At 45.0% G+C, this 26,556-nt stretch overlaps 1 protein-coding gene across 2 annotated transcripts in view; it reads left to right on the forward strand.

The window, feature by feature from the left end:
• Nucleotides 1-26,556, forward strand: part of hmgxb3 (HMG-box containing 3) — a 68,536-nt gene that overhangs the window by 36,175 nt on the left and 5,805 nt on the right. Inside the window, exons 13-18 of one of the 2 annotated variants that reach the window (XM_033029197.1) lie at nt 621-748; nt 2,134-2,265; nt 6,366-6,550; nt 9,286-9,505; nt 11,583-11,716; nt 22,344-22,463. In XM_033029197.1, coding sequence (XP_032885088.1) covers nt 621-748; nt 2,134-2,265; nt 6,366-6,550; nt 9,286-9,505; nt 11,583-11,716; nt 22,344-22,463 — 919 coding nt within the window. Of the gene's footprint in view, nt 1-620; nt 749-2,133; nt 2,266-6,365; nt 6,551-9,285; nt 9,506-11,582; nt 11,717-18,483; nt 19,357-22,343; nt 22,464-26,556 lie in introns of those variants that run through there. The other variant, XM_033029198.1, reaches the window with a different exon arrangement.

Consider the following 26,556-nt stretch of genomic DNA (forward strand, 5'->3'; position numbering starts at 1 on the left):
CCAAGGAAGGGCTCCCCCTCCCCCTCCCCCTCCCCCTCCCCCCCCCCCTCCCCCCCCCCCTCCCCCTCCCCCTCCCCCTCCCCCTCCCCCTCCCCCTCCCCCTCCCCCTCCCCCTCCCCCTCCCCCTCCCCCTCCCCCTCCCCCTCCCCCTCCCCCCCCCCCTCTCCCCTCTCTCCCCCTCTCCCCCTCTCTCCCCCTCTCCCCCTCTCCCCTCTCTCCCCTCTCTCCCCTCTCTCCCCCTCTCCCCTCTCCCCCTCTCTCCCCTCTCCCCCCTCTCTCCCCCCTCTCTCCCCTCTCTCCCCTCTCTTCCCTCTCTCTCCTCTCTCTCCCCTCTCTCCCCTCTCTCCCCTCTCTCTCCCCTCTCTCTCCCCTCTCTCCCCTCTCTCCCCTCTCTCCCCTCTCTCTCCTCTCTCTCCTCTCTCTCTCCCCCCTCTCTCTCCTCTCTCTACCCCCTCCCTCTCCCCCCTCTCTCTCTCCTCCCCTCTCCTCCTCTCTCCCTCTCCCCCCCCCCCCCTCTCTCTCCTCTCTCTCTCCCCCCCCTCCCTCTCTCTCCCTCTCCCCCCCCCCCCTCTCTCTCTCCCTCTCCCAAAGTTTGTGACGTGCTTGTGTTTGTGTTGTAGTTCATCTGCGAGCCCTGAGGAGTGCTGGCTGCTGACAGAAAGCCAGTTCCAGGTAGTTATAGTCCAGACCAAAGTCTGCATGAATCCACACTGCCTCGCACTGCATAACTTCACCGACATCAACTCAGGTGAGTTAGTGTGTTCCAACAGTTATTCATAGAACTTACAACAGTGCAGCACCCCAACAGGCCCTTCGGCCCACAGTGTCTGTGCTAAACACAATGGCAAGTTAAGCTCATGCTTGTCTACACGTGATCCATTCTCTGCATATCCATGTGCCGATCTAAATGCCACAATATCCGCCTCCACCACCACCCCTGGCAGTATGTTGCAGGCACCCACCACCCTCTGTGTAAAAACAACACTGACCACGTACATCTCTGCCCCTCTCACCTTAAATCTATGCTTGCCACTCTTTGGGGACAGCGTATCTGACTGTACACCCGACCGTTGCCTCTCATAACTATACCATCAGGTCTCAACCTCTGCATCAGCTCAACTGAATTCAATCTGATTCATCCAACCAACTAAATTCTGGATTATACCGAGGTAGTTAATTCTTAGTAAGAACCAGAAAAGAAAAGAATGCGGTAGAACAGAAGGATTATGTAACTATAAATTATAATTGTTGCCGTGCTTACATGAAGCAGTTATGCTTGGAGATGGTTTGCTGATATCTAGCTTATTCCAAGTGTATGCCATGTATTGCATTAACAAACCCGACATTACAGGCTGCCTGCTGTTCTATTTTAATACATTTTGAGGTGAGATCATTCCTTTAATTTTGTTTTTTATGAGATCGGCTTTTATTTTAAAGTTTACCCTGGTCGCGTGGGCCTCTTGTCTGAGTTAATCCCTACCCACATAGTTTTCAGAAGATGGCCATGAAAGGAAAGGATAGGTCTGTGAATGTAATTTTCCTGGTGTGTGGAGAAGGTTTACACAGTGGAACACTTTCTTACTCTATTCCATAACAATTAGACAATTCTGTTAAAAACGTGGAGTAAAGGTAAAAATGTATCTTCCATTAAAGTTTGATGTAGATAAAAATGCTGGAGAAAGTCAGCGGGTGAGGCAGCATCTATGGAGTGAAGGAAATAGGTGACGTTACTGGTCGAGACCCTTCATCAGACTGATGTGGGGGTGGTGGGGGCGGAAGTTTCTTCAGCATTTTTATCTACCCGATTTTTTTCAGCATCTGCAGTTCCTTCTCAAACATTCCATTAAAGTTTGATCACTCAGTAATTATATTGACAACTGACTCACTAAGGATTTGCAATTGTGTTTAATTACTTTATGTCTGTTTTAGATTTGTTCTGAATGTTTTAATATAAAGCCATCTTGATTTCAATGACAGTGTGTTTTTATAAAATGTAGCTTCAATTCAAGTTCAAGTAGAAACAAATCCACGGATGCATTGCTGTGCCATTAACAAACGCACTCTATTGTTGCTATGTCTATTAACATTTCCCTTTTTTTATGTGCAGTTTCATTTGATGTTGAATTTTTCCAGGTTTATTTAACATTGGAAACAAGCTTTTGGTCAGTTTAGACTTGCTGTTCAAAATCCGGAATTGTATTAAGCTTGGAGAAGATCCCAGAGCTGTAACCACCCTGATATTGGACTCTGTTCAAAAAATCACAGGTAATGTCATGTGAATTAGAAAACTGCAGGTCCTGGAAATCAAAAACAAAATGCTCCAAAAATACTCAGCTGGTCAGTCAGCCTCCTGGGAGTTGGCATTTCACATTGCTAACATTTCATCAGGACTGTAAATAATGAACGAGTAGGGGGTTCGGATGAGACGGGAGCAATCTGTGATTGTGTGGAAAGCTAAAAGGTCCAATTACAAATTGGAAGAGAAGGAGTGATGAAAGATTCTGGTGATGCGACCAAGACAAGTCTACTTAAAGTCAGCATCAGTGGGGAAAGTCGAGGTGTGAACTGAGATAACCCGAGACGTTTGTTATGGATACCGCACAGACAAACCAAATCTGCAGGAAATCCAAACTAAGCCAGGTTATTAACATTTGAGTCTGGGAGGCTGGAATGAATCTTATTAAAAGGCAAGGTGTTATGTCTTGGTGTGGAATCGATCGCCACTGGAGTAATGCAGGAGGATGAGGACAGAGAGGTGGGGTTCACCAACAGCTTTAGTATAGTGGACAAACTAATGTGGAAGTAAGCGAGCGGGTAAGATCATATCTGACCCCTCTCACCCTGGCCACAAACTCTTTGAATCACTTCCCACTGGAAGGCGACTCCGGACTGTCAAAGCCGCCACAGCCAGACATAAAACAGCTTTTTTCCCCACGAGCAGTAGCTCTACTCAATAACCAAAAATCTGTAGCCTCCTTGTGCTCTGGTATTTTATTTCATTCTTCACATGTTTAAATTATAATGTTTTATTTTTAATTGTCTACTGTATATTGTGTTGTTACTGGCGAGCGGAGCACCAAGGCAAATTCCTTGTATGTGTTCATACTTGGCAGATAAAATGTATTCCATTCAATTCAATTTGGGAATGAAAGTAATCTTCAGTTTTGTTACAAGATGATGAAATGACAGGTTGCATAAAGGTGAAGATTAATGGACTGTTTTTGGAATTGACCACACACTGGATCCAGCTAGAGTGAGAACGTGTCAGACATGACAAAACAATACCCAACGATATCTGCAGTAGAAATCCAACCAGCTGAACTATCTTTTCCTTCACTTTAATAGCAGTTGATTTTATTTCTGACTGAATCCTTGATATTTAGAGATCGTTTTTATTGCATTCGACGCATTTGTTTTGTGCTTTTATTCTTTAAATCAATGTGTTTGATAATTCTGGTCTCCCAATTATTGGACGGATGCCATCATGTGGGAAAAGGTACAAAGAAGAGATCACTAGGATGTTGCCTGGACTTGTGGGCCTGAGAGGAGAAGAACTTCTTCAAAGTAGGCATACGTAGGGGATTTAGCAGTGGAGCAGTAATATGGAGACACAAGAGACTGCAGATGCTGGAGTCTATAGGAAGGTCCCAAATCAACACATTGTCAGTCCATTCCCTTTGCTCTTCCTCCAGCACTTTGTGACTGTCTCATGTAGAGGCCTCTGTTCCATTCCTCAATAACAGCATCACTCACAACTAGAACATCACAAAGCATTTAGAAGTAGACTAAAAGGATTTGCAATCACTGTTTAAAGTCTGTAGGAAGCAAGTGCAGATGCTAGTTTAAACCAAAGATAGACTCAAAATGCTGGAGTAACTCAGGCAGCATCTCTGGACATGAGACAATAGGTGCAGGAGTAGGCCATTCGGCCCTTCGAGCCAGCACCCGCTATTCAATGTGATCATGGCTGATCTTCCTCAATCAGTACCTCGTTCCTGCCTTCTCCCCATATCCCCTGACTCCGCTATCTTTAAGAGCCCTATCTAGCTCTCTCTTGAAAGGATCCAGAGAACCGGCCTCCACCGCCCTCTGAGGCAGAGAATTCCACAATCTCACCACTCTCTGTGAGAAAAAGTGTTTCCTCGTCTCTGTTCTAAATGGCTTACCCCTTATTCTTAAACTGTGGCCCCTGGTTTTGGACTCCCCCAAAATCGGGAACATGCTTCCTGCAGAGAAGGAATGGGTGACTTTTCGGGCCGAGACCCTTCTTCAGACTGAAGGTCTTGACCCGAAACGTCACCGATTCCTTCTCTCCAGAGATGTTGCGTGTCGGTATTTTTAAATGATGTTGATTTTTTTCTTTAGTTCCACAATTAAAATCTTGCATGCAACTAAAACGTGGTAATGGTTGATTGATGAGCCCAACCAAAATTGTACTGATTTGAAAGTACTGTAAAGCTGCTTGACAAAGACCTTGTGGAGAAGAATCTCGACTTCTTTTGTTGGCTGCTCCTCGGAATTTGGAGACACAAGTTCCAAACTTCAATGCATTTTGCCAACTAGATGCTTCAGTCTGGGCAAACAGTTCTGCTGTTTCCCAAATGACTGATTCATCAGTTATGTGAAAGATAACAGCTGGTCATAACATTTGTCAAGCTGCGTTTGACGAATAATGTGTTTGTACTCCGGCTGCAGTACAGAGGGAGGATAACTGGTCTGTCCCCGTTGCTATGCGTTACATGATCCTTGCCCATCTTTCTTCACCCCGACCTCATCCTAATTCATGTGGTCTCTTCCTTTGCCCTCATATGGAGTCTTTTGCATTCTTCTATCTAAATTTCAAATCATTCTACGTCAATTCTGTCCTGGTGAAGTCTGGCCATTGGTGTAAAGTTGAAGATGCAGCTTTTTGCTTTGTGGTTGAGGCACAGATATTGAGGCGCAGATCCAGGATGATTCTTGCAGCTCTTCCAAATAATAGCGTGAGAACGTTTATCCATTGGGAGTGTTTAGTTTAGAGAAACAGCATAGAAACTGGCCCACACTGTCTCCACACTGACCATCCATTGATCAACTATTCACAGTAGTTCTATCTTATCCCACTTTCTCATTCACTCCCTACACATTTGGGGCTATTTACTGAGGGCTAATTAACCTACAAACCCCCCCCCCCCCCCCACCAGGGCAAACACGGGAGAACTGTTTGAATGGACTCGTACAGTGGGACAGTGCTTTCAGTATAAAAGGTAGCTATGTCCTCTAGAGATACTACCTGATGCATTTACATACACCAGCACTTTGTGGGGTTTTTTGTACACCAGCATCTGCAGTTTCTTGTGCCTATAAAAAATATTTGTTTTTCAGTTTTCCAATGCCTCATTTGTATTTTGATTTAAATCTGTTGAATTTAGTTTCACTCCTTGGATAAACTGTAAAGGCATGCAAAATGCCTGAGTGCTATACGTGCGACCCAACAGTAGTGAATCAACATCAACTCCTGGTGTATTCCCCAAATGTTGACGTGACAGATTTGTTGCTTTTAACATGCAGCACATGTAGTCGTCAATGTCAGCATGGAATCTTGCAACACGGAACTGTCCAGCACAAGACCAGGCCCTTCGGCCCACAACGTCTGTGCCAGACATGATGCCAAGACAGTACATAATCCATACGCCACCATTCCCTGCATGTCCACATGCTTATCCAAAAGCCACTAGCGTATCTGCTTCAAACACCACCCCCGGCAGCGTGCTCCAGGCACTCGTCACCTTTGTAAAATACTTGCCCCGCACATCTCATCTAAACTTTCCCCCTCTCATCCTAAACCCGTGCTGTTGTTAGAGCATCATCTGCTCTTGTTATAAAATTCTTATTTAGTTGCAAAATAATAAAATATCAGAGAAAATGAAGTATTATTCCAAAGAATAAAACAATAGAATGAGAATTCCTAAACCAGCTAGTTTTAAATGTATTTTCTTTTCAAATCAAAGTTTTATTAAGAGCTCTGTTCCATGAACTACTGACAGTACACACCGTGGACCATCGAATTTAGCAACGAGTCGATGTATTGCTGCACTTCACTTGCTGTGTTTGTTTAACAACCTTTCGTTCACTCAGATTGTAGCCCATGTTTGTTAGCAACAGCAGCGTGAACCATCCAGCCACATTGCCCGGCTCTCTGACAATACTCATTGTAGTCTATACATTTGAGCTACCTGGCTCCAAGATCATTTCTACCAGTATGGGGAAAAAGGCAACATGGCCCCAGATGAATATAGGTTTGATTATTGGATGAATCGGGTCTGACTTTTGCTCCCACAGAAATGGAGAACGATTAATTGAATGTTGTCTGATTTACTTTGCAGAGAAAACCTTGTCGGAGGAGCAGCTGAATCAGCTCCGAGAGCTGGTGTGGAGTGGATATTGGGCGTTTGAGTCTCTGACCATTCGCGATTATAATGACATGATATGTGGTATCTGTGGAATAGCAGCCAAGCTGGAAGTAGCGCAAAGAAACTCTGCCAATGTTCTAGCACTAAAGAATGTTGAGGTACATTTAAACAGCTTACATATCATCACTGATTTGTTTTAACCACGGATTATTTTTGATCTTGCAAGAACATGTGATTTCGTCCGATCCCTTTTTAGATTGTGATCAATGCACGCAGGATGACTGGCAATGTAATGGAGGAGTTTCCTGTAGGACAATGTTGGCTGGAGTAACTCAGTGGGTCGGCACATCCGTTGAGAACATGGGGATAGGGACGCTTCACGAGAGTGCTGGAGTACTCAGCGGGTCAGGCAGCATCTGTTGAGAACATGGATAGTTGACGTTTCACAGAGTGCTGGAGTAACTCAGCGGGTTCGAGGCAGCATCGGTGGAGAACATGGATAGTGTATGTACGTTCACAGAGTGCTGTGAGTAACTCAGCGGGTCGAGCAGTCTGTGGAGTAACATTGATAGGTGACGTCCCAGAGTGCTGAGTAAACTCAGCGTTTCGGCCAGCATGCTGGAGTAACTCAGCGGGTCAGGCAGCATCCTGTGGAGAACATGGATAGGTGACGTTTCACAGAGTGCTGGAGTAACTCAGCGGGTCAGGCAGCATCTGTGGTTCGGGACCCTTTTTCAAACTCATGACCTGAAACGTTATCCATTCCTTCTCTCCAGAGATGCTGCCTGTACCGCTGAGTTACTCCAGCTTTTAGTGTCTGTCTTTGGTTTAAATCGGCATCTGCAGTTCCTTCCTGTACACTTTGCCTATCCATGTTCTCTAAAAATGCTGCTTGACATGCTGAGTTACTCGGCACTTTGTGTCTTTTTATATATTCATTAGCATCTGCAGTTCCTTGTTCCTGTGATGGTTCCCAGTAACTTGCCAGTGCCATCTGCTAACTAGTATGGGAATAGGAACTGAATGGAATGGAAAGTGTAAATGAATACAGGGCGGGGACATGTTTGCTGAACAAAGGCAGAGCACATGGAAATAGGATTACTATATAATTGCGCATTGAGAGCTGCTGAATGGAAGAAAATAGATGAGAGCATAAACATAGGGCTGGTGGATGGAGCTTGGACCCCAACTATTGTATTTTTATCAATTACTAGACCAAGTGCAGACCCGTTGTGTCTGCTCCCCCAACACACCCGTTCCCTACCCGTAGCCCCTACGGGAGGCGTGGTCTCCAACCCAAGCCGTTCCCCAACGTACGATTCCAGCACTCCCCTGCCTCCCTCAGCAGTAAAGGCTTTAAAACAAATCCCAATTGCACTTGCCCTGTGTGTGCAGTAGCAATTCGCCCCCCCCCCCCCTCCCCCTCTTGTGAGATGAAAAGCTCTGAGCTGCTGAGTTCCAGTGTCACAATATTTTATCAAAGTGTGTTGGAAGCTGGCAGGAATGATTTTAATGAAGAATGTGAATGAGAATATGCATGCTCCCCCAACGGTGTGGTCTCCCAAAGCAATATTCCACCACTCAGTGGTGGTCCCCCAACGCAACTTAACCTGTTCCCCAACGTAAGATTCCAGCACTCACTCCCCTGCCTACCTCATCAGTGGGCTTTAAAAACATTTCCAATTGTACTTCCCCTGCCAGCCGCAGCAGTTCCAACTGCAATTACAATTGGCCCTTCCCCTCCTGTTGCAAAATCCCATTGTGGTGAAAAGTTCAGAGTGTTTCTGTGGGTAGTGCAGGAGTTGGAGCTTGCACCCCAGCTATCCATTTTTATCAATTATATAGCTGGGGGGGATCAAGTATAACATTTGTAACATTGGTGATGACACAAGAATCATGTACCAGACTAAACGAGTGATCAGTTTCAAAATTAGGGGGTCGGGTATTTGGGATTGAAATGAAAGGCAATTTCTTAATTCAAAAGGCCGGCATGGTGCTGTGGTGGTAGAGTTGCTGCCTCACAATGCTTGCAGTGCCAGAGACCCGGGTTCCATCCTGACTACGGGTGCTGTCTACACGGAGTCTGTACGTTCTACCCGTGACCTGCGTGGGGTTTCTCTGAGATCTTTGGTTTCCTCCCACACCCCAAAGACGTACAGGGTTGTAGCTAATTGGCTTGGTATAATTGTAAATTGTCCCTAGTGTGTGTAGGACAGCGTTAATGTGCGGGGGTCGGGGCGGACTCAGTGGGCCGAAGGGCCTGTTTCCGCGTTGTATCTCTAAACTGAATTAAACTAAAAGATGATGAATCTTTGTAACTGTGAACACTGGGGGCTGCATCATTGATGTTTATTGAGCTGTGGTGAGGATGCTGGGGAACGATGGGGAAATGGTGTTGAAGCAGCAGGTCTTGCTGAATGTGGCTCTGACTAGCTTACTCCTCTTCATGTTTCCAGTCTTGTGTGTGTGCTCACATGCAGAGCCACAGGGGAACCCCTCTCTCACTTCAATAACTATATTTACAGTGTACCTGCGGTACACCTAGACCAGGTTGTGCTGGCTCTGTCTCCCACACAATATTTTGATCCATTAGGCCTGGTTGTGGCGGGCATACCTCACTCAGTTTGATGCAGCCCTTTAAACCAACTTGCCAGGAATGGCCAGCACTCAGGGTGAATGGAGTGGGAGACAGAGGGTGATGAGATTGGCGGAGATTGATAGATTCTTGATTAGTGCGGGCGTTCGGAGTTGTGGGGAGACGGCAGGAGAAGGGATTGAGAGGGAAAGATAGATCAGCCATGATTGAATGGTGGAATAGACTTGTTGGGCCAAATGGCCTAATTCTGCTCCTGTGACTTATGAACCAGCTTTGATTGTGCCGTCTCTCTCCCAGTTCACCTGGCCTGATTTCCTCACCTCGGATGAAGTTAACGTGGAGGATTTCTGGTCCACCATGGAGAACGAAGCCATCGAGCAGGCGGTCTTCCCATCCAGCATTCCCATCACGAAATTCGATGCCTCCATAATTGCTCCATTCATCCCGCCCCTCCTGAGAGGGCCTGTGGTGGTTAATAGTGAGAAAGACAAGAACCCACAGCCACTGCCAGTTGCTGGTAAGATGTTTACATTCTGTGTGTGTTGGAGTCTGATGTTTATGTACACATTGTGTGGAAAGGATCGCAGATCCTGGTATACACCGAAGATAGACACACAGTGCTGGAGTAACTCAGTGGGGTCAGGCAGCATGTCTGAAGAAAAAGATTTTGGGTCGGGTCCCTTCATCAGACTGCTCTGAACACAACTGTACACAATCTTCCTCGTGCTAACCAGAGGCTGGCATGTTTGTTCCAGCTAGACGGCTAAATGTCAAAAGGAGAATAAAAATGTATATGCCAGCAATTCATTGTAGCTATAAATTCAGTTTCAAATTTCTAATTCCAAGAAGACACAAGGAACTACAGATGCTGGCTTGCAAAAAAAAGATACAAGGTGCGGGAGTAACTCAGTGGGTCAGGCAGCATGTGGGGATAGGTGACGTTTGGGGTTTGGGACTCTTGATCCATCATATCCGTCAGTATTATACATCAGTGTGATTTGTGCTTTGTTTTTTTGTTTTGATCTTTTCAGGGATGGAATTGTTGTTTATGTTTTTGGTCTTCAGTGCAGCTAAATCCCAATAAGTAAAATGTCAATTACAGATGACCAGGTTCACTGCTGTAGGGAAGGTGCCATTAAGCTGCAGAGATAATGTTGCCAGAACTCGAGTGTCTGTGCCACAGGGGGAGGAAGGGCAGGCTGGGACTTCATTCCTTGGAGTGCAGGAGGCTGAGGGGTGATCTTGTAGAGGTGTAAACCGTGAGGGGGTGACTTCATCAAAAACCAGAGGATATAGGTTTCATGTGAGAGAGGAAAGATTTAATAGTTCAAGTTCAAGTTACATATATTGTCACATGCACCAATTGGTACAGTGAGATTTGAGTTACCGTACATCCACATGAATAAACAGAACACAGTACACGATAGAGTTTAACATGGACATCCCCCACACAGCGGGATCAACGTTCCCCACTGTGAGGGAAGGCACCACAGTTCAGGCATCTTCCTCTTATAGGAACCTGAGGGGCAAGGTTTTTTCCACACAGAGTGGTGGGTATATGGAACAAGTTGCCAGAGGAGGTCGTTGAGGTAGATATAATAACAAAATGTAAAATAAACATGGCAGGTACATGGTTAGGAAAGATATGGGCTAAATGGGGCAAGTTTAGATGGGACATCTTAGTCAGCATGTTTGAGTTGGCCCAATGCTTCCGTTCTGTACAACTCGATGACTACTGCTACGACAAGATTATTTTCTTTGGTAGTCTTGAACATCTTTTGTGCTTTTTGTCCAAGTCTACCTCTGTGTTTACTCCAGCAGCATTTGTGACCAACATCAAGTCACCGACCAGCATGTTCCTCCGATAGGTTTGAAAGCCATGAAGCCTTGCTGTAAATCCTACAGGGTTGACATTTATCTCTGGCATGACATTTTAATGATGAAAACAATTAAAATAGACAATAGACAATAATATACAATAGACAATAGGTGCTGGAGTAGGCCATACGGCCCTTACAGTAGCTACACTTTGGGACGACAGATGGCACAATGGGCTAAGTGTTCGGCTGGCAACCGGAAGGTAGCCGGTTCGAATCCCGCTTGGAGTGCATACTGTCGTTGTGTCCTTGGGCAAGACACTTCACCCACCTTTGCCTGTGTGTGAATGTGTGTGAGTGATTGGTGGTGGTCGGAGGGGCCGTAGGCGCAGATTGGCAGCCACGCTTCCGTCAGTCTGCCCCAGGGCAGCTGTGGCTACAGAAGTAGCTTACCACCACCGAGTGTGACTGAGGAGTGAATGAATAATGCGATGTAAAGCGCCTTGAGTATTAGAAAGGCGCTATATAAATCCCATCCATTATTATTATTACTCTCAAGCATGGTGGCAGAGGCAGATACGATAGTGGTGTTTAAGAACCTTTTAGATAGGCACACGGATATGCAGGGAAATGGATTATATGCAGGCAAATGAGATCAGTTTCACAGCTTCATGTTCAGCACAAACATTGTGGGCCGAAGGGCCTGTGCTGTACTGTTCTATGATAAATCGTGTGCTTGTCCTGCAATCAGTTACGTGCCATGATTTCTTTCAATAGGAAATCCAAGAATGTTGGTAAGACTGTTGCAAGATGATGTTTTCAAGCCAGAGGAACTCAACTCCTACAGTGAATCTGAACTGAGGAACTTGCTAACATTGTGTAGCATTCCTGTTCATCCAGATGACTCCAAGGTAAGTTGTGTGTGTGTGTGTGCGTGTGTGTGCGTGTGTCTGTGTGTGTGTGCTGCATGTCCGTGTGTGTGTGTGCGTGTGTGTGCTGCGTGTCCGTGTGTGTGTGTGTGTGTGTCCATGTCCGTGTGTGTGTGTGCGTGTGTGTGTCCGTCTGCGTGTGCGTGTCCGTGTGTGTGTGTGTCCGTGTCCGTGTGTGTGTGTGTGCGTGTGTGTCCGTGTGTGTGTGCGCGTGTGTGTCTGCGTGTGTGTGTCCGTGTGCGTGCGTGTGTCCGTGTGTGTGTGCGTGTGTGTCTGCGTGTGTGTGTGCGTGTGTGTGTGCGTGTGTGTCCGTGCGTGTGTGTGTGTGCGCGTGTTTGTCCGTGTGTCCAGAGAACAAGCGGGGTACCTCAGCCTGTCCACATTATCTCTCCATTACTGCATTCCTCCACCCCCATCCACATTACACTCAAGCTAATGATACTTTAAATTTATAATCTAGCTACTTCATGTAATCTCAAAAACAATTAATTTTGAAAATGGCTCTTGCATTATTTATTGAATTCAAATTGATTAATTTGGTAGGATTTGTGAATTAGCACTTCTCCCAAATTGATCCATTGATCACAAGAGAGAAACCTTTTAAAGACCTGACTGAAATTAATGATGGCTAATGTTTAATTTGAGAGTAGCTATTGTGAGAAGAGTTATTAAATGCAGACTATCCATGACATCAACATGAATCATTCTCACCGTCAATGAGAGGGAGGGAGGGCATCCCTCTATTTTGGCTGTGATCCATCCAGGTTTTTACACATCTCAAACGATGGAGAATTAGTTTAAACAAATTCACCACCTTAATTTGTCAATGTCATTAATTAGTTTAATGTTTGGGGACAGTGAAGGTCGATCGTTCTTCTGCCGTTCCAGGTGAGCATAGAAAGCATTGAACGCATTGCTGTAGGTTCAGCTCTTTGGGTTTGCCTTAAAGGAAGTGACGGTGTGCAAGCCCAGTTGTGATGGTGTGCAAGCCCAGGTGTGCAAGCCCTGTTGTGCAAGCCCAGTTGTGATGGTGTGCAAGCCCTGTTGTGACGGTGTGCAAGCCCAGTTGTGATAGTGTGCAAGCTCTGTTGTGATGGTTTGCAAGCCCAGTTGTGCAAGCCCAGTTGTGATAGTGTGCAAGCTCTGTTGTGATGGTGTGCAAGCTCTGTTGTGATGGTGTGCAAGCTCTGTTGTGATGGTGTGCAAGCTCTTGTGATGGTGTGCAAGCCCAGTTGTGTAAGCCCAGTTGTGATAGTGTGCAAGCTCTGTTGTGATGGTTTGCAAGCCCTGTTGTGCAAGCCCAGTTGTGATAGTGTGCAAGCTCTGTTGTGATGGTGTGCAAGCCCTGTTGTGCAAGCCCAGTTGTGATAGTGTGCAAGCTCTGTTGTGATGGTGTGCAAGCCCAGTTGTGATGGTGTGCAAGCCCTGTTGTGCAAGCCCAGTTGTGATGGTGTGCAAGCCCAGTTGTGATGGTGTGCAAGCCCTGTTGTGCAAGCCCAGTTGTGATGGTGTGCAAGCCCAGTTGTGATGGTGTGCAAGCCCTGTTGTGCAAGCCCAGTTGTGATGGTGTGCAAGCCCAGTTGTGATGGTGTGCAAGCCCAGTTGTGATGGTGTGCAAGCCCAATTGTGCAAGCCCAGTTGTGATGGTGTGCAAGCCCAGTTGTGATGGTGTGCAAGCCCTGCCACAGTTGCCCAGCGTCTGTCTGATCCTCCCATTTAGATAATGCATGAATGTCTCCATATCCACCATGGCCTTCTGGAGGTCAGACCTGGACTTCCTATCTGACCTTGTACCCACCCAGATCTAGTCCTCAGGAAATTGGGAATCTGTGGTTCATCCAAGACTTTCGGTTGGGGAACACCCAGATGGTCCTGGTGGGAACACAGTCTGATGTTGCCAGGACTAGAGGGCCTGAGCTTTAGAGACAGGGAGCCAGGACTCGAGGGTGTGAGCTATAGGGACAGGTTGAGCAGGCTGGGTCTCTATTCCCTGGAGCGCAGGAGGATGATGGGTGATCTTATAGAGGAGTATACAATCATGAGAGGAATAGATCAGGTAGACGCACAGAGTCTCTTGCCCAGAGTAGGGGAATCGAGGACCAGAGGACATAGGTTCAAGGTGAAGGGGAAAAGATTTAATAGTAATCTGAGGGGTAACTTTTTCACATAAAGGATGGTGGGTGTATGGAACAAGCTGCCAGTGGAGGTATTTGAGGCTGGGACTATCCCAACGTTTAAGAAACAGTGAGGCAGGTACATGGATAGGACAGGTTTGGAGGGATATGGACCAAATGCAGGCAAGTGGGACTAGTGTAGCTGGGACATGTTGGCCGGTGTGGACAGGTTGAGCCAAAGGGCATGTTTTCACACTGTATCACTGTGAAGGGCTTGTTTCCACGCTGTATCACTCCATGACTATATGACTAGTGTAGCTGGGACATGATAGGCTATGTGGCCACTGTATCACCCTATGACTCTGTGAAGGGCCTGTTTCCACGCTGTATCGCTCTTGTATCACTCCATGATTCTTCCACACAGTTCTTTATGAAGTTGATCAATGGTGGGATATTTGTTCCTGTCCATTGCTGAATCTCAGAGCAGTTGTTGTGTATTTTGTATTAGAAATTGTTTGGCTAATTCACAGCCAAGTTTTTCTTGTGTCTGTCCATTCTCGACTTGTCTGGCCTGTAAACAATTCTGCAATCTACGTGTACTCCTGACGGTTACAAGGGAAAGATTGTAACTGGATTCCTGGAATCAGTTTGAATGCACTGAATCTCATCTCTGACCCTCGTAATTCCGCCAGCAACTTCACATCTGTGTGAAGACCGTTGCCAAAAACCTGGAGCAGTTCACGTTCAACCTCCCGGCAAAAACGTCATTCCCAACAACACTGCCGCTTGCAGCATTCCTGTCTGCATGTCCAAGCGCAATGTCCCACAAGCCCAATAAAAGGTCCAAGTGCAGAGTTAAACGTTATGCCTACAATCTGCAATAATATGCAGTAGAATTGTGAAGATAGAACATGCTGTGCGTGGCCAAGCATTTTATTTCTCAGGCAGTGTGGTTTGCTGGCATGGCCAGCATTCATGGCTGATCCCTGACTACCCTCAAGAAAGTGGCAGCAAACTGACTTCATCAACCATTTCCAGAGTGTCTGTTGAAGTTGCTACTGGGTGTAGAAAGCAATTAACGGTGCATTTGTAATTTGTAATTTATTTATTTAGGGGACAGTGCATATTAATAAACATTTACATGTAATACGCAAGATTGTAGCCAGTAGCTAATTTCCATCTTTAGTCCCTCTGGTAAACAAGGAAAACACATCACAACACAATCAATCAATAAGAGAAAAGACAAAACAAAAGACAAAACCAAAACAAAACAAACAATAAAGTAAAAAAGTAGCAATAAAAGAGTACCATAGGATAATTTTAAGGTAGATTATGATTGCAGTTTTGATTTTGCAGTAAGCATGTTTTTAGATGTTTGGTAAATGAGGTAAGGGTTGGCAGATCCCGTATGACGCATGGTATCGCGTTCCAGGTCTGCGACGCTCGATATGAAAGTACTGACTGCCCAAAGACATTTTTCCTAAACGGGACTATACAATCACCCCTGGAGGCTGCTCTTGTCGACCTATTTGTGTTTTTCTTTATGAAGTCCTTTAACGGAGGTGGGGCTAGTCCACGGAAGATTTTGTAAACCAAAATCGAGTCAGAATATTTGATTACGTTTTCCCAGCTCAGCAGATCAAATTTCTTCAGGATGCTACAGTGATGGTACATTCTGGGCTTTTTGTCAGGAGTTTTTAGGGCTTGTTTATAAGCAATTTCAACAGGCTTTAGTGTGGACTTACATGCCAGTGACCAAGTTGTTATACAGTAGGTCATGTATGGCACAATCATTGCATTAAAATATAGTTTGGCTGAATCAATAGTTAAATTATTTCTAATATATCTAAAGTTGGACAAATTAAATTTTATTAAATTTACTGTTCTTTTCACCTGTTGTTTGAAGCAGAGCTGTGAATCGATCACGATTCCTAAATATTTAAACTCATGTACAATTTTAAGTTTTGTTCCATGTACAAACACATCAGGATCTCCATCAGTACTTGCCTTTTTGGAGAAAAACATACAGACAGTCTTTGACACATTAAGATGTAGATCAGAAAACTGCAACCAGTTTGACACATTAATCATAGCAGCTGATAGGTCTTGTGCAGCTTGATGTTTGATTTTGGCATGTACATACACAACTGCATCGTCAGCATACATCTGGCAAGTTACATTTGATGTACAGCTACTTGGTAGATCATTAATGTACAGACTGAATAATAGCGGTCCCAAGATTGAACCTTGAGGTACACCAAGAGGGTTTTTAGAAGTTGCAGATTTACTGTTGTGCACTCTAACACATTGTTTTCTCTGTACCATATATGACTCAATCCATTTCATCGTGGGACTAGGGGACTAGGGGAGAATATGTGTTCGGCACGGACTAGAAGGGTCGAGATGGCCTGTTTCCGTGCTGTAATTGTTATATGGTTATATGGTTATCGTGCTCGAAGAGAGGTTAAAATAGGACAATTTGGTCATAAAATAGGACAATTTGGTTCACAGTATCAAAGGCTTTTCGTAAATCAAGAAAAACAACTCCTATAACACCACCTGCATCAATTTTGGACTTCATATTTTCCAAAAGGAAGCAAAGTGCCGTCTCAGTGGAGTGATATTTTCTGAAGCCAAACTGCATTGGGTTTAGGGTATATGGACTATTGTTTAAATGTTTAATTATCTGTCCTGCAACCCATTTTTCAGCTATCTTGGAAATTGCCGGGAGAATGCTTATTGGTCTATGATTACTAATTATAGTGGGGTCTCCTGATTTTAAAATTGGAGTTATTACTGCAGATTTCCAAGAATTTGGGAATACACATTCGTTTATGGACTTGTTGATGATGCTCGTAATTGGAGCAATGAGTGACTGCTTATGAGCTTTAAGAAACATTATATCCATACCAAAAGCATCTTCGGCTTTTGAATTTTTAAGACCACAAATAATCCTGTTAACCCATGGCTGAGACACTTCATTCAAAATAAGAACCGGAGAAGCATGAGTTGGTTGGGAACCAGCAATCCATGGCCCATGGCCTCAGTGTTTGCACTTTGGGGGGGGCACTGTCAGAGTAGCTTCAATGCATTTTGTGGATGGTGTATACTAAATGCTGTTGATGTACACCACACTTAGTAGATTTGCAGGGAAAATATTCCCCATGTTGGAGGAGTCCAGAACCAGGGGTCACAGTTTAAGAATAAGGGGTAAGTCATTTAGGACTGAGATGAGGAAAAACATTTTCACCCGGAGAGTTGTGAATCTGTGGAATTCTCTGCCACAGTAGGCAGTGGAGGCCAATTTACTGGATGTTTTCGAGAAAGAGTTGGATGTAGCTCTTCGGGCTAACGGAATCAAGGGATATGGGGAGAAAGCAGGAATGGGGTACTGATTCTGGATGATCAACCATGGTCATATTGAATGGCAGTGCTGGCTTGATGGGCCAAATGGCCTACTCCTGCACTTTCTATGTTTCTAGATGGTGTACACTGGACTTAGTACATAGTGTATGCTACATTCTGCTGCTGGTGTACACTACAGACATTGTGTGCTGGAGGTGTGCAACCAGGAGATGGGCAACCATTCTATCAGGGTTTTCATGGATGGCGTTAGGCCACGCATTCTTGGAGACAAATATACTGCAGACGCTGGAACCATGAGCAAAAAAACAAGTGCCGGAGGAAATCAGAAGGTCAGACACAGATGCTGCCTGACCCATCGAGTTCCTCCAGCACTGGGTTATTTGCTCAAGGTATTTCTGGAGCTGTGCCCATGCCTTCCATCTCTTTGACTAGTGCTGTGTGGATGGTGCAAGGCTTTTGGAGTGTCAGAAGATGACGTCTGCTCAATATATGCAGTCCTTTAGTCACCGATTAGTGTGATAACTGATCATTCATGATTCCAACCCCAGCCCGTTAGATTTCAGCAATGGGCGACTTAGTGATGGTTGAATGGTGCGTTTATTGTCACATGGGTCCTGTGAGCAGGGGGGCTGGCTCAGCAGCTACCCCCCCCCTTTGTGGTCCTGTAGGTGATTCAGCCACACCTGGCCCTGTGCGATGGGAACACCATTGAATGTCAAGGGATGGTTGTTTGACTCTGCCTGGAGTTTTGTGGCGTACATATTTCTTGCCACTCATTAGCTCGTGAATAGCTCTTGCGGTGTCACCTCATGGACTGCTTCATTTGTAGAATAACTGTAAATAGAATTGAATATCAAGGACTCCTGCAGTGATGTCCTGGGGATGGGATGATGGACCTCCAACAATCACCTTCCTTTATGTGAGGTGCAGCTCCAGCCATGGAAATGCTTTCCTCCTGATATCCACGTACCTCAATTCCCCCAGGATTTCTTGATGCAGCACTTGTTCAAATGCTGTCTTGTTGAATGCTGAAGTGATAGGCTGTCCCTCTAGCCTCGTATCTCCATCTCACCCCTTGGGGTGATCCACGATCGGATCAAGCTGGCCATCGGTCTACATCTTGGTGGCGAGGGTTGCCACGTGGCAGTGATGTGGGAAGCTTCTGGCATTTTCCTCCTGATTGTGCGCAGTGTGAATGCTCCGTAATTAGATGCCAACGTCTGAAGACGGGTCCCGACCCAAACTGTTGTTTGTTCGTTCCCTTCACAGAGGCTTCCAGATCTACAGAGTTCCTCCAGAACTTAGTGTTGTGCTGAAGGTTCCAGCATGTGCTGTCTCCAGTAATTAGCAAGAATGGACTTCATCTGCCTTTGTAGACAGAAGATACCCGGGCAATCTAGTGGCTAGACGCCAATGCTTACCTGGTGGAACCTTCAGAAGCAAGTTTTCAATATTACATCTGAGATGCTGTCTAGTCCGACAGCCCTTTTGCATGTAGTACTTGCAACCATTTCTGGATGTCATTTGATATGAATGATATTGCCTGAAGTCTTGAGTTTTGTCAGGAAGCTGAGATAGATGGTGCAGTCACCATTTCTGACTGAGTATGTGGCCAATACTCCATCTATAACTGTCCATCTTTGAGGATAGGAACACACGAGAACATTCACAGCAGAAATAGGCCATTCAGCCACTTGAGCCTGCTCCACCATTCAATAATATCATGGCTGTGTTACTTCAATGCCAATTTCCTGCCCTATCTCTATATCTGTTGATTCCTCCAATATCCAGATAGTTTTCATTCAGTGACTGAGATCCACAGCAATCTGTGGATAATTCACAAAGTCTCACCAGCCTGTGAGTGAAGACATTTCTCTTCAATTGTCCTACCTCTTATTCTTAGCCTGAGTAAACATTGTATACATCTCTAACCTATCAACGTCTCTTAAGGATTTTGAAAATAAAGGAATTACAGATGGTGGTAATTTGAAATTGTCAGGTCAGGCAGTGGAGGTCAGAGAGCTTTCAACGGATGAGAGGTCTTTGCCCTGCATCATTCACTCTGTCTCTATTTGCACAGATGTTGCCTTGCCTTGTAAAAATGTTATTCTTTTCAATTAAATCACATTGCATTCTTCTAAACTCAATATTTCTGCTTTTTTTTCTACTGAGGTTAAACACAGTGTATTTTCCCCCATTATATTCACTATATCTACCAGGTGGTGACTTGCAAACTTCAGTGGCCAGTCTCTATCCACTTGAAGCCTGTTTGCACCTCATTACTATACATGGATAGGAAAGCTTTAGAAGGAGAGAAGGTCAAACTTGTACAAATAGGACTAGCGTAGACGGGCATCTTAGTCAGCATGGACCTGTTGGGCCTGTTTACAAACTGTATGTCTCGTTTCACATCCCCACTAATGTCATCATGTCATCAACAAAATTGGAAACGATGCATTTGATCCTTTCATCCAAATATTTCATCTAAAGCTGAATTATTTACCACCTCATTGATCCGAACCATTGATAGAAACTTACTGAGAACCTTCTGCAAACCCATACACACCACATCCACAATCAAAGATAGATACAGAATGCTGGAGTAACTCAGCGGGACAGGCAGCATCTCTGGGGAGCCTCTGCCTGCCCCGCACAGTTACTCCAGCATTTTGTGTCTACCTTTGGCTTAAACCAGCATCTGCAGTTCTTTCCTACGCATCCACATGTCCCCCAGCCCCACCTATCCTTCACGACCTTCAATATCCTTGAATAGTCGAGCACGGTTTTCCTGCCATGAATCCATGTTGACTTTGCTCAATCATTGTTATCGTGGGCTGTGACCCCCCCCCCCCCCCTCCGCCTTCCTTCATTACAAATCCCACCATTGACCCAACTACTAGCTTCAGGTCACTAGATTCCTGTTGTCTCTCTCCCTGCCTGTCCTTGCATGAATGGAGTCAGATTTGCAACCGTCTGATTTTCAGGAATCATTCCAGAATCCATAGAAATTTAGGAAATGCCCAGCGATCCACGATTTCTTCACAACTCTGGGGACATTCTTGTAACCAGCTCCCGGCATTTCCACATTCACTAGTTGATGTGGCAGGTTGGCAGTGCCTCGATGGAAACAAGGAGTTTGGGGTTGCTTACTTTTGTCGACAACGTGCTTTAAATGTTTTTAAATCAGCACCTCTGTTGTCCTGATTCGCACCCATGCCAAGTTGGGTGAACATTTAGATATGTGGTTGAAAGTGTTTGATCTGTTGAGCCACATAGAAAACACCGCAGAAGCAGGAAGTGTCTAATAATAGAAACATAGGTGCCGGAGTGGGCCATTCGGCCCTTTGAGCCAGCACCGACATTCAATATGATCATCCAGAATCAGTACCCCCCCCCCCCCCCGTTCCTGCCTTCTCCATGTATCCCTTGATTCCGTTAGCCCTAAGAGCTAACTCTCTTGAAAATATCCAGTGAATTGGCCTCCAGAGAATTCCAGATTCACAACTCTCTGGGTGAAAAAGTTTCTCCTCATCTCAGTCCTAAATGGCCGACCCCTTATTCTTAAACTGTGACCCCCTGGTTCTGGACTGCACTTGTGTAAAAAAGGGTTCAATTTAGGACAGGTTCATAACGAAAGTGAATGTGGGAAACTTTGAGATTGTGTGTGTAAATCCTGATAGTAAATGAAGCCAAAGAGTTGCAGGTTTGGTTTAGAGACAGTGTGGAAACAAGCCCTTTGGCCCACCGAGTCTGCACCAACCAGCCATCCCAACACATTAACACTACCCAGCACACACTAGGGACAATTCTTCTACACATATACCATGCCAATTAACCTGCAAACCTGTACATCTTTGGAATGTGGGAAACAAGCAAAGTTTTTGGAGAAAAACCATGTGGGCAAGGTGAGAACAGACAAACTATACAGACAGCACCGTAGTCGGGATGGAACCCGGGTCTCAGGCGCTGTGAGGCAGCAACTCTACCGCTGCACCACAGTGCCACCCCTAAGGTGAAAATAAAAAATTACATTATGTTAGCTTAAGCAGTTCAGATTTGATTATTGAATATTCCTGAGATTATCGAGTTGTAGATCTTGCAGCTAATATCTTCACCGAGCCAGCGGGAATGCCAAGAGACAATACAAGGAGAAACCTGAGTCGCAGCGGGATCACTGGGACACCCGTATACTGTGGCCATGACTGAATACCATGACGGGCCACAGAGTGACATCAGGCAGCATCGCTGCCGATACTGGCTTTGAGCAGAAGGCCAACAGGGCAATGACGTCAATGGCAGGGCAATGAGTTTGAGCACGCACACCTCCAGATTCAGGGACAATTTGTTCCCAGTGTTATCAGGCAACTGAACCGTCCTCTGATCAGCCAGAGTCGCTCCAAGATGGCACAGAAGCCAGGCGACTTTGTGTGCTGGTCCCAGAAGTAGATCTGCTATCATACATTACAATCTCCACTCCTTTAAATATTTATTTATCTGTACACTGTGGATGGCTTGATTGTGATCATGTGTCTGACTGGGTAGCGCGCGACAAAATGCTTTTCACTGTACATTGGTACACGGGTCAGTAATAAACTAAACTAGAGTGTGATCCTGAAACTGAAGGTTGTAGAATAGAAGTGGGATAGAGCAAGGATGAAATTGCTTTAGGCCCAGAGGAAGTGTTGAGGATAATGGGTGTTCCATAACCAGGGACCTAGGCTCCTGGTGGGCCACAGCGGCTCACACCTCCCGGTGAGATGCAGAGTAGCCGAGGTTGGAGCCCTCAACCGAGGCGGGGGGCCTGCGCGCTAAGTGTCGATGGAGCTCGGGGCTGGGGCCACAGAAGCATCCGGAGAGGATCCAGCAGCGTTAGTGGAGAGGTGGATGATGGCGACGGACATGTGGGAGTGAGGATTTGGAAATGGACTGACTGAATTACTCTTGCAGAGTACCAGTATAGACTCAGAGGGCTGAACGGCCTCCATCTATGATGTAACTGTTCTGTAACTCTAAGAACCAAGGCAGAAAAGCAGATGTTATTTGGCGGCTTGCTAAAAATGTTGAGAATGTTGTTGTCCCAGTGGCCAAGCAACCACACAGTTGACGGTATGCTTTCATGTCCCTGTCAGGAGCAGCTGTGTTCCATGCTGTTCGCTTTGTATGCCGACATATTGGATGGATCAGCTTCAAAGGATCAGCCTCCTTGTGACGTGACGGGAGGGAAAGTCTACAAAGTGTGTCTGCATCAGGTAAGCAGCAATTGCTGTATTAGTCTTTGAAACCCCGTTAAAATACCTCTTTAAATCCTGCTTTTGCTTTCCTAAAACTCTTTGTATTCTACACTAAATTTTGTAGAGGAAATGAACAGCAGGGTTTGCATGGTGCTTCAGATGAGGAGAAACACCCGAACAGGATTAGCCTTCTGCAAATGTTGCTGTGTCTTTCCTTTAGCCTAGATACCTCGGTGAATCGTAAGCCTCAAGGTGGTTTTGGATAGGGGAGAATGAGTCAGGGAGGAATCTGAGAGCTATATTGTGAACATTAAAGTGTGTCTCATCTGAGGCCCAGCTACATCGCCAAGCACAAAGGTCATGGGTGAACTGGAATAAGGGTTGCAGGTCCAGGGAGCGTGAAATGAGAGGGGGCAGTCAGATGTGCCTTGGAATAGTCAAGGCCTTACAGAACCAACACATGTATATCAACCAAGGTGCCTTGATTGTAATCTTGTATTGTCTTTCCATTGACTGGATAGCACGCAACAACAGCTGTTCACTGTACCTGGGTACACATGACAATAAACTAAACTAACTAATCTAAGGTAGGCCCATTTTCCCCAGGTTTGCCCTGTATATCCCTCTAAACCTTGCATGCAAACAAATGTCTTTATAAATTTAATAAAATCAGAAAATGCAAGAGATACCGGTCAGGCTGCTTAGAAATAGAGGGACCATTTCAGGTTGAAGACCCTTTGTCAGAAGGGAGCTGACCTGCTGAGTATTTACTTGAAATAGACAAATGTAGAGTATAATTGTCATATGTATCGACAATGGGGCAATGACATTCTTACTTGCTGCAGCGTCACAAGCCAATAAATTAAACGATATACAGATGGTAATCAATAATATACTAAATTACAATTACTCAGGTAATATTGAATAAACTATAGGTAATAAACTCAAGATGCCCCATCTCAGCTTGTCCCTTTTGCCCATATCCCTCCGAACCTTTCCTATCCATGTACCTGTCCAAATGCCTTTTAAATGTTATTGTATCTGTCTCAACTACCTCCTCTGGTCCCATATGCTCACCAGCCTCTGCATGAAAAAAGTGTCCCTCAGTTTGCTATTAAATCTTTCTCCTTTCACCTTCAACCTATGTCCTCTGGTTCGTGATTCCCCTTCTCTGGGTAAAATACTCTGTCCGTTCACCCTATCTTTTCCTCTTATGATTTTCTACACTACATAAGATGACCTCTTTGCCTCTTGCACTCTAAGGAATAAACCCCTAGCCTGCCCAACCTCCCCCTATACAGCTCAGGCCCTCGTTATGGCAACATCCTCTTAAATGCTCTCTGCACTCCTATCTTAACAACATCATTCCTATTGAAGATCATACTCCAAGTGTCTGGATTCCCTGTAACGTACCAGCCCAACTTCTGTACAATACCCTGATTGATGATGGCCAACGTATCTAAAGCCCTTTGGAACACCCTATCTATGTGTGAAGAAACTATGTACCTGCACTCCTCGTTCTTTCTGCTCTACAACACTCACCAGGACCCTGCCGTCCACTGTCAAGGGCCTGCCCTGGTTTGACTTTGAAACACCTCACACTTATCTGCATGAAACTCCATTCATCATTCCTCAGCTCAGCTGATGAAGATCTTGCTGTCATTGTTGACAACTGTCTACGACACCACCCACTTTAGTGCCATCTGCAGACTTAGCTGTCTTCTATACCTTCAACATTCTCATCCAAATCCTTGCTATAAACCATTGATATTCCCTGAGTATTGAAGGCCAGGACTTGAAAAATCACGTTGCAATGCAGCTGTATTTCTCTTTCCCTTGTCAGTGAAGTACTTTCCCTGATGGAAGTGAGGCTTTGAGCTGCCAGGTTCCCAACATACCCACACCCTGCTTGTGTGAAAGTAATAGCGTGAGTCACGTGTGCTGATCTGCTTCCATGGGAATTCATTTGTTTCCTCCTTGGATTATAAATCCAGCATTTAAAGTACAAAATGTGAAAAATGCGCATGGCAATACTAAATTTATGCAAAACCACAATGGCTTCTTTGACCGGCCAGCATGGTCAGTAGTGAGGTCAAAGATATGCATGTTTAATCAGACCCGAGTTGTGGTTTTTCCCAGCACAAATCAATGAGGACATCCATCCCATTGTGGCCACTTATAGAAGCCTGCTGAAACTAAACATGGGGCTGTGGTGGAAAGTTGTACAGTCGTGTTGCATCTCCCTGTAGGGGTGGGCATTTGTGTTGTGGTGTGCTTTCTTTAGTTGATCGGTAGTTTATTGTCACGTATACTGAGTTACAGTGAAAAACCTTTTATTGTGTGCTATCCAGTCTGTACATGATCACAATTAACCATATAACCATATAACAATTACAGCACGGAAACAGGCCATCTCGGCCCTACAAGTCCGCGCCGAACAATTTTTTTTCCCTTAGTCCCACCTGCCTGCACTCATACCATAACCCTCCATTCCCTTCTCATCCATATGCCTATCCAATTTATTCTTAAATGATACCAACGAACCTGCCGCCACCACTTCCACTGGAAGCTCATTCCACACCGCTACCACTCTCTGAGTAAAGAAGTTCCCCCTCATGTTACCCCTAAACTTCTGTCCCTTAATTCTGAAATCATGTCCTCTTGTTTGAACCTTCCCTATTCTCAAAGGGAAAAGCTTGATCACATCAACTCTGTCTATCCCTCTCATCATTTTAAAGACCTCTATCAAGTCCCCCCTTAACCTTCTGCGCTCCAGAGAATAAAGACCTAACTTATTCAACCTATCTCTGTAACTTAGTTGTTGAAACCCAGGCAACATTCTAGTAAATCTCCTCTGTACTCTCTCTATTTTGTTGACATCCTTCCTATAATTGGGCGACCAAAATTGTACACCATACTCCAGATTTGGTCTCACCAATGCCTTGTACAATTTTAACATTACATCCCAGCTTCTATACTCAATGCTCTGATTTATAAAGGCTAGCATACCAAAAGCTTTCTTTACCACCCTATCTATATGAGATTCCACCTTCAAGGAACTATGCACGGTTATTCCCAGATCCCTCTGTTCAACTGTATTCTTCAATTCCCTACCATTTATCATGTACGTCCTATTTTGATTTGTCCTGCCAAGGTGTAACACCTCACATTTATCAGCATTAAACTCCATCTGCCATCTTTCAGCCCATTTTTCCAAATGGCCTAAATCACTCTGTAGACTTTGGAAATCCTCTTCATTATCCACAACACCCCCTATCTTGGTATCATCTGCATACTTACTAATCCAATTTACCACCCCTTCATCCAGATCATTGATGTACATGACAAACAACAAAGGACCCAACACAGATCCCTGAGGCACCCCACTAGTCACCTGCCTCCAACCCGACAAACAGCCATCCACCATTACCCTCTGGCTTCTCCCATTCAGCCACTGCTAAATCCATCTTGCTATTCCTGCATTTATACCCAACAGTTTAACCTTCTTAACCAAACTTCCATGAGGAACCTTGTCAAAGGCCTTACTAAAGTCCATATAGACAACATCCACTGCTTTACCCTCGTCAATTTCCCTAGTAACCTCTTCAAAAAATTCAAGAAGATTAGTCAAACATGACCTTCCAGGCACAAATCCATGTTGACTGTTCCTAATCAGACCCTGTTTATCCAGATGCTTATATATATTATCTTTAAGTATCTTTTCCATTAATTTGCCCACCACTGAAGTCAAACTAACAGGCCTATAATTGCTAGGTTTACTCTTAGAACCCTTTTTAAACAATGGAACAACATGCGCAGTACGCCAATCCTCGGGGACTATTCCCGTTTCTAATGACATTTGAAATATTTCTGTCATAGCCCCGGCTATTTCTACACTAACTTCCCTCAATGTCCTAGGGAATATCCTGTCAGGACCTGGAGACTTATCCACTTTTATATTTTTCAAAAGTGTCAGTACTTCTTTTACTTTGAAACTCATAGTATCCATCCAATTGAGCCATCCACAGTGTGCAGATACAAGATAAAGGGAATAACGTTTAGTGCAAGGTAAAGTCCGATTCAAGATAGTCTGAGGGTCCCCAATGAGGTC

This window comes from Amblyraja radiata, chromosome 11 (assembly GCF_010909765.2).
Source record: "Amblyraja radiata isolate CabotCenter1 chromosome 11, sAmbRad1.1.pri, whole genome shotgun sequence".
NCBI classification, from domain to species: domain Eukaryota; kingdom Metazoa; phylum Chordata; class Chondrichthyes; order Rajiformes; family Rajidae; genus Amblyraja; species Amblyraja radiata.